This window comes from Rhinopithecus roxellana, chromosome 21 (genome assembly GCF_007565055.1).
Source record: "Rhinopithecus roxellana isolate Shanxi Qingling chromosome 21, ASM756505v1, whole genome shotgun sequence".
NCBI classification, from domain to species: Eukaryota; Metazoa; Chordata; class Mammalia; order Primates; family Cercopithecidae; genus Rhinopithecus; species Rhinopithecus roxellana.
Genome location: NC_044569.1, coordinates 29,403,615 through 29,418,906, shown reverse-complemented (window position 1 = coordinate 29,418,906; position 15,292 = coordinate 29,403,615). Strand labels below are relative to the sequence as shown.

Genomic DNA, 15,292 nt, shown 5'->3' with positions numbered 1-15,292 from the left:
ATGGAAACAATATTATCAAAGTTAGTGAGACACATTTTAAACACCAATTTTGTACTAGTAAGCATCAGGCTGAATATGGGTGTTTGTTTTGAAAAATAATTCATACAGAAGATCAGGGGCTCACCTAAATTTTGGCCATGCAGGCATTTGAACTCATCTTGATTTTTACTTACAATATTTATGAGCTAATATGAAGTAAAAATATCAAGTCAGCAGTTAAATAAAGGAGTTTTGTCTTTCACAGGATAAAATTGTACATAATCATGAATCTTATCACTTTCTCTGAAGGTCTGTTATTTTTTGTCATTTTCTTGAGAAAATATGCTTGCATGGCAAATTGGTTGTTTTTACCTTTAAAATGCAAAGTTATGATTCTTATGGTAAAAGAGCAATTGCTCCAAGCTGATGTGAGACTATGAATACATCTAGGCGCCATGCTGTGCTGAGGACTATTACCATGGGGAGTTTCCTGGTCCTTGTTCTCCTTCTGCCCCACACTAGGTGAGTGCTCCTGGAGACTTATGACATATAATTATAATTACAGGGGTGACTGAAGGATGCTTCTCCAGAATAAATGATGTAGATCCATTCCTACTGTTCATGTCTACATTTCAGGTTTATAGTAGAATTTAACAATGCATTTGGAAAAAGTGTGTCAGTGAAAAAAGAATTTTGATATATCTAATTGTATTATTTTCACATGTAGTATTTGTACTAATACTACTATTAGTACATACAGTAGTATAAATAAATGGCTAAAATTTATACCAAATGACATGCCTTGGGCAATGAGCTAATAAAACCTAGAAAGTGTTGGCCTTTGGCCTTTGGCTTTGGTTTGCTAGGATGACTGGCCATGCCTTACCTGCCAATCTGCCCTCTAAATTGTCCCCAGTCTCATCACCAGTGACCCCATCAGTCCAGACCCAGGGAACACAAAGTCCCACTTTTATTTCTCTAGATAAAGTATGAACAAGACCTTCCCCCACTGGCTCCTTTTAACAAGAGCAAAATCATCTGGAATTTACAAAATAAATGCAAAAAATTATGGATAATTTCTCAGTCAGTTTCTCAGTCACTAAAGAGCAAATGACACCCAAAATTTAGAGAAGGAGAAAAACACAAATGAACTGTGTCCAAAGGACAGAACTCTAATCTCAAAGACAAAGAAACAACAGAGGGAAAAAAAGATACCAAATTCCTCTATCAAATAGAAAGATCTTAAAAAACTAATGTGGACAGGTATAAATGGAGTGAAAATTCTGAATAACCATTTAAATAAGAAAATGACTTATGTAAAATTTTGAGTGGCAGTCTATTGAAATGTTGTAACAGACAAAATGGTTAAATTGTTTTCCATAGAAACAGGAAGATAGGCGTATCTAGAAGGATCCAAGGGAGGGGATTCTAGAGGTAGTGCTGGTAAATGATACAAAAACAAAACCCTAACCCCAACAAAACCTCAACAACATCCAATTCATATATATATATGAATATACATATATAAATATATATGAATTTACATATATAGGAATTTATATGTATATGTAAAACTAACTGATATGGTTTGACTCTGTCCCCACCCAAATCTCATCTTGAATTGTAGCTCCCAAAATTCCCTCATGTTGTTGGAGTGACCCAGTGGGAGAGAATTGAATCATGGGGGCAGGTCCCCCCATACTGTTCTCGTGGTAGTGAATAAGTCTCATGAGATCTGATGGTTTTATCAGGGGAAACCCCTTTCGCTTGGCTCTCATTCTCTTGTCTTCTCTCATGTGAGACGTACCTTTCTCTTTCTGCCATGACTGTGAGGCGTCCTCAGTCACGTGGGACTGTGAGTCCATTAAACTTCTTTCTTTTGTGAATTGCCCAGTCTTTATCAGCAGTGTGAAAATGGACTAATACACTAACTTTGAAAGCCAGTAAAAACATAAGGTGCATCGGGCCGGGTGCGGTGGCTCATGCCTGTAAATCCCAGGCCCAGGCGAGTGGATCAGGAGGCCAGATCAAGACTATCCTGGCTAAGACGGTGAAACCCCGTATCTACTAAAAATACGAAAAATTAGCTGGGCGTGGTGGCGGGTGCCTGTAGTCCCAGCTACTCGGGAGGCTGAGGCAGGAGAATGGCGGGAACCCGGGAGGCGGAGCTTGCAGTGAGCTGAGATCGCGCCACTGCACTCCAGCCTGGGGGACAGAGTGATACTATGTCTCAAAAAAAAAAAAAACAAAAAACATCAGATTTTAGGTCAGTGAATCTCTAAAACATGTCAACTCATTTTCATAGTCATAATTTTAAAAATAATAAACATCTTAAAAATTCATTTTCTTATTAGAATTTATATTTCCCAATGGCTATCAGAATGTGATTACACTATTACACTCTCAATATCTAGGTAGACAGAAATAGTTGAACAAGCTCATACGTACTAAGTCAACACAGGATCTAATGCTTTTCAGAGAAATCAGTGTGGTAGAGACTTTAATATTACCTTAGTGCAAAAGGGCCCCAGACTGGTAAAATTACTCCAGCGCAGGTTTTTTTTTTTCTCCTTAAAATTTTAAGAGACATGGGACCTACCCTAGCTGGCTAGACAGATGATATTAGAATGTGACCTTGAGTAAATATTTAGTAGTATTATAAGAAGAAAGTTATAAACTTAAACATATTATATCAAATGCAATGAAACCTCACTATAATTGCCTTATAAGACCATGAATTCATTTTAAGAATGTGATAAATCATGTCCCCTGGGTGAAGATAGAAGCATTAAACATCTCCTTCTCATATAGAATCCCCAAACCTAAGTCTTATCTTGGATGTGTGACAATATCACAACGGGGTCATAGCATAAAGACAATGATTTGGTTGGTTGTATTTTATGTCTAAATCCGTGTTTATTAATGATTGTGAAGCAAGGATTCATTTCAGACGCTTATGGATTTCAACCATATGCTGTGATCAAGAAAGCAGCATATTTGCCTAAAAGCAATATTTAAATAATTTTATTTAAAACTTTAAAAAATATTGTTTGCTTATTGAAAAACACTCATAAAAACAAGGCAAGCAAGGACACGCTACATTTAATTTTATAGAGATCCTTTTGAATACAGGCACACCAAAAATATAGTATTGTAATAATCTTGCAAAAGATAATTACATTCTTAAAATAATTACAAGACCAGTTTGAGTTTGATGGTAGTGTAAGAGACTGAAATTATTTTGAATGGGGTAATTAGCCTGCCAAAAAATTAACAGAATTGTATTCATATTATTAAGACTCTGAAGAAATTATGTATTTGCTAACTTTTACCCTGAATGAAAACAGTGCTCACTGAGGGCAATGGATGGACAGAACTTTCTTTCAGGACTCCGTTATACAACTTCCCGCACTTGGTTGCTGCATTAGATCTTACCTTCCTGACTCAAATGTGAACCACGTTGAGTCCCGACCATATCTCCTCAGTGAGCTGAGAGGCCACATCACCAGTTTGACCTTGGCATTGTGGATATCCCAGAGATAGATATTTTCATGAGTGATCTGCATTGTGCATTCACCATAAATATCCAGATTTGGCGTAGGCATAAGATACACATTGAATCGCTCTGTGAAGAAACGAAGAATGGAGAAGATTAAGTGAAAAGAGGTGTGACTGTTGATGGCCGTATGATATTAATTTGTTTATCTACAGACTGTAGGAAACGTTACCACATCCCTTGGTGATATGGATAAACACTGTAGAACATTACATATTTCCAAATTTGAGACAAGGAGTTCATTACAATCTTCGGAATCATTAATTCACTCAGTCAACAACTTTTCATAGCATGTATTGTCTATGGTGATGATTAAGTAGTTAAATTGTACAATGGAAAAATAAGGGCAAAACTTAAGGGAGTCTCTGGCCAAATTGTGCTTATAGTCTGCTCCTTCACACAATCTAAGTGATTATCACAGATTGCAATTCCGGTGAGGAATATCTTATTTGCTCGACTTAGGCAAGATCTTACTGGAGTTTTACCTTTGTTGACGTGAAGTATTTAATGCACACTCAGACTGACTCACTACTTAAGCACTGCAAAAATAATTTAGTTTGAATCTCAAAACAAATTGTAGTCATGGTCAAATTTAGCATATGATAATTGCAGATATTCATTACAGTCTTCCGCAGAACTTAAGACATTGCTTTGGTAAGCAAAATAAAAATACTTAACTTTTTTCATTCCTGGATATCCTATGGTCAAAAATATGATTATTAGGCAATCATTCCAAGCCTTACTTTGTAATTGTGTATCTCAAAGGCTATTGCAAAGTTATGCTGCCTTTGATTCCCATTTAAATGCATTAAATAGATTTTATTTTGAAAAACTAGTTGTAAGTTCTAGGAAGTAAACTTGGTATGCCTTACAACATACTCTATAAAGCATCCCTACTTCCTAGCACCATATCCTTGGTTTACAGTAAGTGTCCAATAAATATTTGTTAACTGTATGAATGAAGTATATCTATGCCATGATGAATTAGGAGATGCAAGAATTGAAGAATTACAAAAAAAAGTCATGATAACAAAAAGTTTAAGAATTATTGGCAGATGTACCTCTGTGGGTTAGGACTTAATTGTGAATAGTGCTTTAAAGTCAGTGCTGTTGAATTATTTTGAGAGATGAAATACTACAGCTGCAGATGGAAAATGATTGATATGTTTAGGAATGTACTATTCATAATATAATCTTAAATGCTACATGTTTGCTGGTACTGAGCTGAGATTGTATAATAGATTATTTTCTATTTTACTTAGATATTTCACTTAGTAAGGATTCTCTGATGCCAAAAAAACAATATTCGGATTCCAAATTAACATAAGCATGATAGCTTAACATTTACTAGCCATAAAGACAATATTTATACTCATGTGTCTTGATATTTTGGACAACAGCTTATCTAGTAATTCAGTCTTTTAGATTGACCCATGAAACTAATATGTGTATGGATTTCACATTCATTTCTTAAGAAATGACAAATTGCAATCAATTATATGGCTGAAAGCTGAAGAAAGAACATTGCCTCATTAATTATCTGCAAGGAAAAGCCCAAAGATATACATATTCCCAATAGCTTAAAATTCTTAGGTGCAACCAACTAAAGTATTAACATTTAGCATTAAACACATCACTCACATTCCCATCATAATTCCCACGCCAATGGGATTAGTAGTAAATCAAAGGGGCATGATCTAATATAAAACTATAAATGAAACTTGGACCCAAAGGGTTTACACAGGAATATAGACAATGTCTGAACATCAATCTTCTTTTCTTTGGCCAGGAACCTTTTGATAAAGTTCAGCTCCTACATGTGGAATTAATCATGTGTCAGTGGCACCTGTTATGCATAGAGAAAATATTGTTACAGAAATGGAAAGCAAAACATTTCTTTACATTCTTTCCTTTCCATCAATTCCAGAGTCTGAATTAGCAACCAAAAAAAATTGCAAAAATGCCAATAAATAACATTTTTTCCAAAATATTGAAGTAAACATCCATTAACCAGTATTGTTGCTTATGGCTGTATTGACCCTTGATATTCATGCCCACAGTGTGATAGTTAAAAACAGAACGTTAAAAAAAAAAAAAAAAGGATCTTGACATTGAGTGTCCACCAAGTAGATGGTACATTAAACATGACCTGTAACAGTGGACCCAGAAGGACCATTACATTTTCACTGAAATGTTTGTGTGCTCAAATGTTAGCAGATAGAGCCTAGGAAAAATAAGCAAGGAGAGAGTATAAGCATCGCACCGGACACTGGAAAAAGCTGAAAAAAATCAAGTAAGTGAATTTAATAAGATTCACATGATACAGGGCTCTATGTATCTCTATCTCCATCTCCGTTTCTATCTCTATGTATATCATCAAGGCCCATTTTAAAAAAAAGTAATTGGACAACTTGCCCTAAGGGAGTTTTTCCAGGGCCATCTCTAGTCAATACAAGCAGGTGAAATTTACCTGTGGTGACCCTACCCTCTTGCCTGCCTTCTGCTTTCCCTGTCCTCATATACTTTTTAACCCAGCAACTCAAGTCAACCCTTCTTGTTATGGTTTAGAACCCTCCAATCTTCCTTTGGATGCTATTTCTTGCACTTTTGAAAGAAATTATACTAAGATATATTTTCGATTTTCAAGTATTCAAAATCTATTCTCTCCTAATGCCTAATTTCTAAGAATTTCAGATTCAATTAAAAAGTGAACAAATTTAATCCAGCAGAAAAACTAGGCACATAAAGATGAAGGCGGCACATTATGTTACCTAACTATACTTACCTGAATTCCATTATAATGAGGAAGGAAGCTTTCTGCCTTGACAATGAATGTATCATCGTATTCTCTTAGTAGCTTAATATACTTTGTTTTACTAAAACATTTGTTAAGGTTTTGCTAGAAAGACCATTTCAAAATGGAGTGGCTAAAATTGGCTCAATTAAAGTTATTTAAAAAAAATTTTTATCTTTGTGAAACGATTCTATCAAGCAGGCATTTTAAATCACTCTCTAATTATGCTGCTTTTTAAGAACCCACGTTTGGTTTTCATTTACTATACCATTGGTTTTTCAGACTTCAGTGTGCATTAAAATTACCTGGAGGCTTTGTTTAAACAGAATGCTGGGCGCCCTCCAGTCTTACCATTTCTGGTACAACAGGGCTGGATTGGAGTCAGATAACTTACAGTTTCCATTTATTCCCAAGAGATGTGGACACTGCTGCTTTGGGGACAACACTTTGAGAACTGTTGATTTGTGAAATTCACTTTAAAATATTGCTAGGGAAGTAGCAATATTAGAGAAACCATGAGGAATGACTTTGGAAAATGATGCCATGTACCAGCAGAACAAAACAGTACTTTTTTTTTTTCCAAAAGTGTTATCTAATATCTGCCCAAATAAATTAATCCCATCTAAACCGATTCGTGTCTGATTTTGTAAGAAAGTTCTTATGCTAATTGGAACAAAAGAAGAGACAGGAGCATAGGAAGAAAGGAGATATATGGAAAATGGTTTACAATTTATCAAGATATATGTATTCCATCTATTTGCCTTATCAGATGATTGACAACAACAATAAAACATTACTAAAGAAAACGAACACATTCCCAAATACCCAAAAGTACTGAAAAGGAGACTAATTGTCTAAATAATAATATCCTAAAACATAAATATTCTGATAATCTGTGAAGACTGCTGAATGTATGAAAAAACAAATTTTTGAAAAGGTTATGTAAAAACAAATATCAAATCAAAATGTATTCATTCATATAAGATTTTAAATTAGTTAAAAAGTCCCAAACACATTGCCCATGAATTTGTACATTGGTAAAATGTAGAGTCCCATATTAGCTAATATGTGAGAAAGTATAATTTTATTTTGAATGGTTAAAACAAAAAAAGGGTGGGATATTTATTAAATATTATAAATATATAATTATACTATAATAAAGTATACAAATAATTTTATTATAATAAATAATATAAATATTGCATCCAACAAAGATGCTAGTATTGAATCTGCAATTATGTTTGCAAGGGCATCTTTTTCACTAAAGCTGAATGATGAGAGGTCCAAAGCAATAGGCTATGCCCAGAGAAGTCCTGAGATACACGGGTAAGGCTGCAACTACAACAAGAGTCTAGACGGGGCTGCAAAACAAGGCTTAGATGAATTGAATAGATCAAGGTCTGGCAAGACAGGGTGACTGCACTCAGGGAAAAGGGGCAGCGAGGCTCCAGGTGGAGCGAGAGCGGACTGAATGGGTCATCAGTGCCAAGAACTGAAATCTTCCCTGTTAGCCAGTGAGTTTTTAAATAGATCTATTTTATACAGGAACAAATCCAAGTATAGTTGTGAGTCTGAGACTGGCAGGTGGAGGTAAGTGGGGCTCGCAGTTGCCTTGAGAAGCAAAGGATCAGAGACGGGGGTTTCTGACAAGAAGTAACACACAGAAAACAAACGGGTAACAAGTCCTTCAAACAACCCCTTGATAATTCCCTTTTGTAAGAATACAGATGGAAAACTATGTTTAATGGAGAACTGTACAGGAAAACAGACATATCTGTTCAGCAAAATTTCCCTTATGCTAGGTAGAAATATATAAATAAAAATAGGCTTTTGGAATTTATGTATTAAATAACTGCATCTGCACATGGTGAACAGTGTATTGTGACTGCATAGACATAAAATGGATTTTTGTATGTTAGAAGAAATTTGAAAAATGTCTACTGGAAGCCAATAGAGTCTTTTTTTTTTTTTTTTTTTTTTTTTTTCAAAGAAGTTTCAGTTGTTAGCTTGTTGCTGAACACTTTTATCCACTGTATTCTATTTCTTCCTCTACTCCAGAAGTCATGGGTTTGAAGGTTGGGTCAAAAGGAAACAATGGAACATGAAACAAAGTGTTACACTTAAATATTCAGAAACCAACAGATTCATAAATATTAACTCATTAGGTTTTCCAGAGAGGAGTTAAATCTAACATTATCTTCAGCTAAGTGATAAATGTGAACTCTTTATACTTTTACCTTCTCTTCCTGTTAAAAGCCAAAAATGGTTCAAAAGAAGAAACTGTACAAAAGGAAAGGCACTATTGATTTAGATCGTTGGTGACATAATGATTTAGGCTGTAAACAATTCCTTGTGTAAAACTGAACCTGTATCCCTCATGAGGCTTAAATATTTGTTAAAATTTATTAAAATATCTAGGCATTAAGTTAACTAACATAAATAAAAATCTTACATAAATGTATAGAGTAGATGTAAACTGGTTATATGATTTAAAATAGCTGTAAGTATTGGATAATTTGTTTACATATTTTTTTCATTCTGCTGTACTTTATACTCATGTATTGTTTTTCCCATAAGTATACATAACTAGAGTCACAGTCAAAACTTGAATGGCCCGGGCCTATCTGAGCGTAAACTGCAGATGTCAACCCTAAATAGGAGAATTTCACTTCATTGTTTCTATTAGCGAGTGATTCCATAAAGTTAAGACTCACTTCTATATACAACTAACCATTCAAAATAACTGTAAAGATTTAACTGAGATTCTCTGATGGCAGGAGTCCTCGAATTTGTTTCAAAATATCACATGATGAAAAACCCAATATTTATGGAAGACATTGTTTAGGTTCAATCTGTTACTGTAGCTAATTCATTAAAAGACCCAGATTTAGTAGGATGCAATTTAGGAAAATGGTTTTTCTTCCAACCCTGCTCTCAGACAACTATGAAATTTCCTCTCCTTGCCCCTGGCAGTATCTCAGGCAGAGATTAGTGCTTAATTCACTATCGCCCATAAGGATATTGTCAACTTCACGTCTCAGATGAGATGGCTGGTGTAATTTGATAATTTTAAAATCTCAAATGGAAGTTTCTCCTCTTTCAGGTCAAGTCCATTACTGAGAGTCCAGCAATGAGAATGAGAAAGATAGAGTATGCTTTTTCCTGCTTGTTCCATTACCGCCTTTCCATGGCAACTCCCCCTAACCCCCCGTTTCTTTTGCTTTTGACTTCTCCAGGGTAAGAATAATGAAAAGAAAAGAGGGTAAATTCCTTCTAAATAGTTGTTACTATTGAAAGTTCTTCTTTATTTTTAAATTCTTAATGACAAGATGTATTCAAATGCTATTTCTCTCTTTGGGGCATACGGTATGTTCCTAAGAACCATCCCCAAACCTCAGATGTCTCCCCTGCTCCCTGAAGGGGAGGTGCCTTGATTAGACATGGAGCCTACTACCCTTAGCTTCTATTTTCTGCGTTCCACCTTTATCTTTCTGCTGGAGCTCCTTCTCACAGACAAGAGTTGTCCTGGTGTGGGTCTTTTCACGATGAATCAAGCTTAGCTCACTGTAAGGTGTGCACTTGTCCCACCGAATGTGGCAGGGTATCTTGTCCAATTGCTGACCCATTCTCCTTGTTTGGCTATCACAGACAGCCTCAGACCCATCCTGCATCCTGATCTCAGGTTCACCATGGTGAAAATTGAAACCACTACTTCCCCAAACTCAGGTTCTTCCCCAAACTCTCTTGCACATTGCCCAGATACCAGCTGGGGCAGCACGACTTGATTCTGCAGTTCTACCAGCATGGGTGAGGTGAGAAGCCAGTCTCCCCTCCTGACAACCAAATTCTACAAGTAGTTCTCTTGCCCTTCCTCTTTCATGGGGCTTGAGAGGGGTAAATGCCCCCTCCTTTCTACTCTTCTCCTGTAAAAGACTTTCAAAGAATTATCTTCATGTCTCTCTCAACATTTCTTGGTTCTTTTCACCCACTATCCACAGCTCTGTGGCTGCAGTACAGAGAAAACAAAGTCCAAATATATATATATATATATATTTTAGATGGAGTTTTGCTCTTGTCGCCCAGGTTGGAGTGCAATGGTGCTATCTCATCTCACTGCAACCTCTGCCTACTGAGGTAGTGATTCTCCTGTCTTAGACTCCCTAGTAACTGTGATTACGGTCACCTGCCACCACGCCCAGCTAATTTTTGAATTTTTACTAGAGATGGGATGAGTTTCTCCATGTTGGCCAGGCTGGTCTCAGGTGATCCTCCTGCCTCAGCCTCCCAAAGTGCTGGGATTACAGGTGTGAGCCACTGTGCCCGGCCCAATTCTATATTCTTTAACACTTCTTACCTACCAATTAAAAATGGGTATGAAATTTTAGTAAGAATACAAAACTGCTAAATGGTATTTAGGCAAAAGACCAGAGACATTGGCCTAATATTAAGTGTTGATGAGTAAGTCCTCAAGAATCTGGTATTAGAAAAACTAATGCTTTATATTAGTTTTTCTAATATATATCTAATATCTAATAGATATAATAATTTATTATTGAGTTTCATATCAATTTGGAATCTAGATTCATCCCAGTGTTTCAACAGTGTGCTTTGTTTTTTTCTTAATAGTTATAGGAAATGCCTAATGGAACTAAATAGAGCCAGATATTACACAGAAGATGAGACATTTCAAGATCATTCTGTTCTTTATAATCTTATTTCCAAAATTTCTATAGCAGACGATTATTGCAGTGGTCACTCTTCAATTCTAGCAGCTTTAGAAGCTGAACCACACTGAAAAAGCAGATGTTTGCACATTTAGACCCATCCTTAGATCTGTATAATGCAATTAAACCTTGAATAAACAAAACATGGTTTGTGCTTGTCAAAATTTATAGAACTCTTCAGAAATTGTGACTCCATCTCCACCACAAAACTAAAATTCATCAAAATTTATTTTATTATGTAGAAACCAATAGATTTAGTGGCCAGGTACCATCTGCCCAGTATCGAGGATCACTGTGAATCGGAATGCTTGCATTTGTTGATCAATCAGCAGTACTTAAAAAAAAAAAAAAATCCACAGCATCTTTTTAAAATTCCCCAGAAATTTCTTTTTTGCTTTAAAACAATTGACTATTGCATGGATTTTATCTGCATTTCCAAGTATAGCATGTTCATGGCAGCAAATATGGTAAATTATTTTTAAAAATTAAACTGCCAAACCTTAGAGATTTGTTATACTGTATCTTAACATACAAAAAATTCACACAGTTACTACACTGAAAGTATTTAACCTTGTATATTGCACTTATAAGCATTTTCAGACACTATTAAATATTTTAAGGGGCCGAAAATTTTAAGAAATGCATAATATTACACTATATAGCTATGCCATAATTTATCTGTTAATGAATATTAAAAGTAAACCAATTTTCATCTAAATTAAGATGCAATAAAATAACCAATTTTTAGCGCAATTTGCTGAATAATTCAGTCCTTTTATATTGGTTCATAGAGTTTACTGTACTATATTCTTTATACATTTTAGATAATTTTTAATATCTTTGATTATTAACTTATATTGAGTACTAAAATCTGAATCACTGGAGCAAATACTATAAACTTATAAGAATCACACATTGCCAAATTGCTTTCCAGAAATTCCTTACCAATAAATATTCAAAATACATATAGAGTGAGTCATTGTAAATGTCTTTTGCCAGATTTATCAAAAATTACAGTCTACTGTTTTTCTTGATTGTGAGAATTCTGTATATTGGAAACTTTCCTGAAGATGTTTATGACAAATCATCTCAGATTTTCATTGGTTTTGTTTACATTACTTAGAAAACAATTTTATTTTCTTTAATTTTTGTAATAAGTCCTTCATTCTTGAAAGTGTGAACTATATTGTGAAATATAATGGAATGTCCATATCTTGCATATAATGTTCTGTTTTGACGAAGGCACAGCAAAGACATGCAACACTTCTGTCCCCACAGAAAGTTATCTTACTCCACTTTTCAGTTGTCCAGGTCCTCAGAACTACCACTGATCTGATTTCTAACACTGTTAGGTTAGTTTTGCTTATTCTCTGCAAGGTTCTTGTGGACTGATACCAGCACATCATGACTTGATTCCATCTGTCACTTTCCTTTTTAATTTTTTGATGGCATTTTCTTGATGAGCAATAGTTTGAGTTTTGATGAAGTTCAACATTTCTTTTTATAGTTTGTGCTTCCGGTGTTTTACATAAGAAATCTCTGTATATCTCTAAGTTGCATCCATCTTAAATTGATGTTTAACTGGTGTGCATAGGCGTTCAGGTTCATCATGTCACACAGATATCCAGTCATTCTAGAACAATTTATTTTCAGATGTTTTACTGTTCTCATTAAAATGACTAATACGTTTATGAAAAAGAGCGTTGTCCTTGCTTTGGGAGGCTGAGGTGGGTGGATCATCTGAGGTCAAGAGTTTGAGACCAGCCTGGCCAACATGGTGAAACCCTGTCTCTACTAAAAGTACAAAAATTTGACAGGTGTGATTGCGGGGGTGGGTGCCTGTAATCCCAGATGCTCAGGAGGCTGAGGCAGGAGAATCACTTGAACCCAGGAGGTGGAGGTTGCAGTGAACCGAGATTGTGCCACTGCACTCCAGCCTGGGCAACAGAGCGAGACTCTGACTCAAACAACAACAACAATCACCTATTTGTCCACATGTGTGTGTCTATTTCTTCTGTCTATTCTGTTCCCTGGATCTCTGTGTAGCCTTTGTCCTAACTGTTATAACTTATAGTAAGACCCGTAATTAGGAAAGACACCAGTTTCAACTTGGCTTTTCCTTTTCAAGATTATTTGGCTCGTGTTGGTCTTTTGCCTTCCAAATTCATCTAAAATTGACTTGTCAAGTACTAGAAAAAAACATGTCTAGTTTACTGGGATTATGTTGGATTTACAGATCAATCTGTGAAGACTGATATCTTAATGACATTGAGTGTTCCAATCATAAAAGTGGTTTATGATTCCATTTATCAAGACCTTTTAAAACTTCTCTCAGAAATATTTAGTTTCCAGTGTAGGGGCTTGGTGCATCCTTTGATAGTTTATCCCTCAGTATGTGATGGTTTTTCATGGATTTGTAAAAGGTATTTTAATATTTAATTTTATAATAGTTAATTGCATTATATAAAATATAAGTATATATTAAAAAATTTGAATACCAACTTGTTATCCTGCAACATCATTGAATTCATTTGTTAGCTGTAGTTACTTTCTGGTAGGATTTTAGGGTTTTCTGAGTACACAATCTAGATTATAATTTTTTGTAATTTTAGTTTATTTTCTTGTCATATTACATAGACTTTCAGCAAAATGTTGACTAGAAGTAATGAGAAAGATATCTTTGTCTTATTCCTAACCTTAAGAGAAAAACAGTCAGTACTTTACTCTCAAGCATGATCTTTACTGAGAGCTTTCCAATGATGTTCTTCATTTTGTTTCTTTTTGGTCCTAGGTTTTGTGGGTGGGTGTTTGAGAAAGAGTTGAGCTGTCACCCAGGCAGGAGTGCAATGGTGTGATTGCAGCTCACTGCAACCTCTGCCTCTTGGGCTCAAGCAATTCTCCTGCCTGAGCCTCTGGAATAGCTGGGACTACAAGTGCGTGCCACCACACCTGGCTAATTTTTGTATTGTTAGTAAAGATGGGTTTCACCATATTGGCCAGGCTCATCTCGAACTCCTGACCTCAAATTATGCACCCGCCTCAGCCTCTCAAAACGCTGAGATCACAGGGGCGAGGCACCATCGTGCCCGGCCTCTATTCCTTGGTTTCTGAGAGTTGATTTCATAAATGAATTTTGAATTTTATCAAATGCTTTTTACAGATGAATTATAATAATCACATAATTTTTCATCCTTCATGGATTAACATAAGGAAATATTTTGATGGATTTCTGGGATTATTTCATTATTGGGCTATGCCAACATTGGTCAGGGTGTATTATCTTTTTTGTATAATATTGGATTCAATTTCTTAATATTTTAAAAGCCATTTTAGGCTTAGGTTCATGAAAGATACTTGCCTGAAATTTCCTTTACTTGTATAAACTTGGTCTGGTTTCAGGTATCTGAGTTATAGTGACCTCATAAAATGAGTTGTGAAATGATCTCTCCTTTGTTTTCTGAATAGTTTTGCATAGCATTAGTATTATTTCTTATTTAAATGTCTGATATAATTTAACAACTATATGGAACTAAAGTTTATGTATAGGAAGTTGTAGAACAACATTATTTTTAAAAATGTTTATAGAGCTTTTTTGATTTCCTATTTCTCGAGTAAGATTGTGTAATTTGAAACCACTGAATGATAGGAAATTAGATTATTTTAACTCAATCTAAGAAAAACTGTTTAAATAAAAATAATTTATTCAAATTTGTTATTAAAGCTAGTGTCATATTATCTTGTTTTATTTATTATGTGTGGTTCCTGTTTCCTTTTTTATATTTTAATTATCTTCATCCAGTGAACTTTAGAGGTATAAATGACATGTTGCTTTATTTTCCAGAGCTATAAGATACTATTTTGATTTTTCCATTATGGCAGATGGAAAATTTAGGGCATTTCCTCCTCCCCCAAATCCCCCCTCAAATTTCTTTAATATTTATTGTAGTATAATCTGGGATTTGGGAATAATATTGTTGCTATTAAAGTCTTAATCTGTGCTCAAAGAAAAATGTAGAGCTTTATACAATATATTAAAGTGAAAAGCTACAAATTAGTTATTGAAATATCTATCTCAAGAAATTTGAAAAATAACCAGCAATGAAGCCCAAAACTGTAGAGCAAGTGAATTATTAGTAATAGTCAATGAGAACAAAAATGAATAGAATTAGACAATATATATACAAAGTTTGCCAGGGCTGTTATAGCAAAGTACCACAGACTGGGTGGCTCACTGTTCTG

At 35.0% G+C, this 15,292-nt stretch overlaps 1 protein-coding gene across 1 annotated transcript in view; it reads right to left on the bottom strand.

The window, feature by feature from the left end:
• DOK6 (docking protein 6) overlaps window positions 1-15,292 on the bottom strand; it is a 435,938-nt gene that overhangs the window by 141,129 nt on the left and 279,517 nt on the right. Inside the window, exon 5 of the mRNA XM_030925729.1 lies at window positions 3,415-3,604. Coding sequence (XP_030781589.1) covers window positions 3,415-3,604 — 190 coding nt within the window. The remainder of the gene's footprint in view (window positions 1-3,414; window positions 3,605-15,292) is intronic.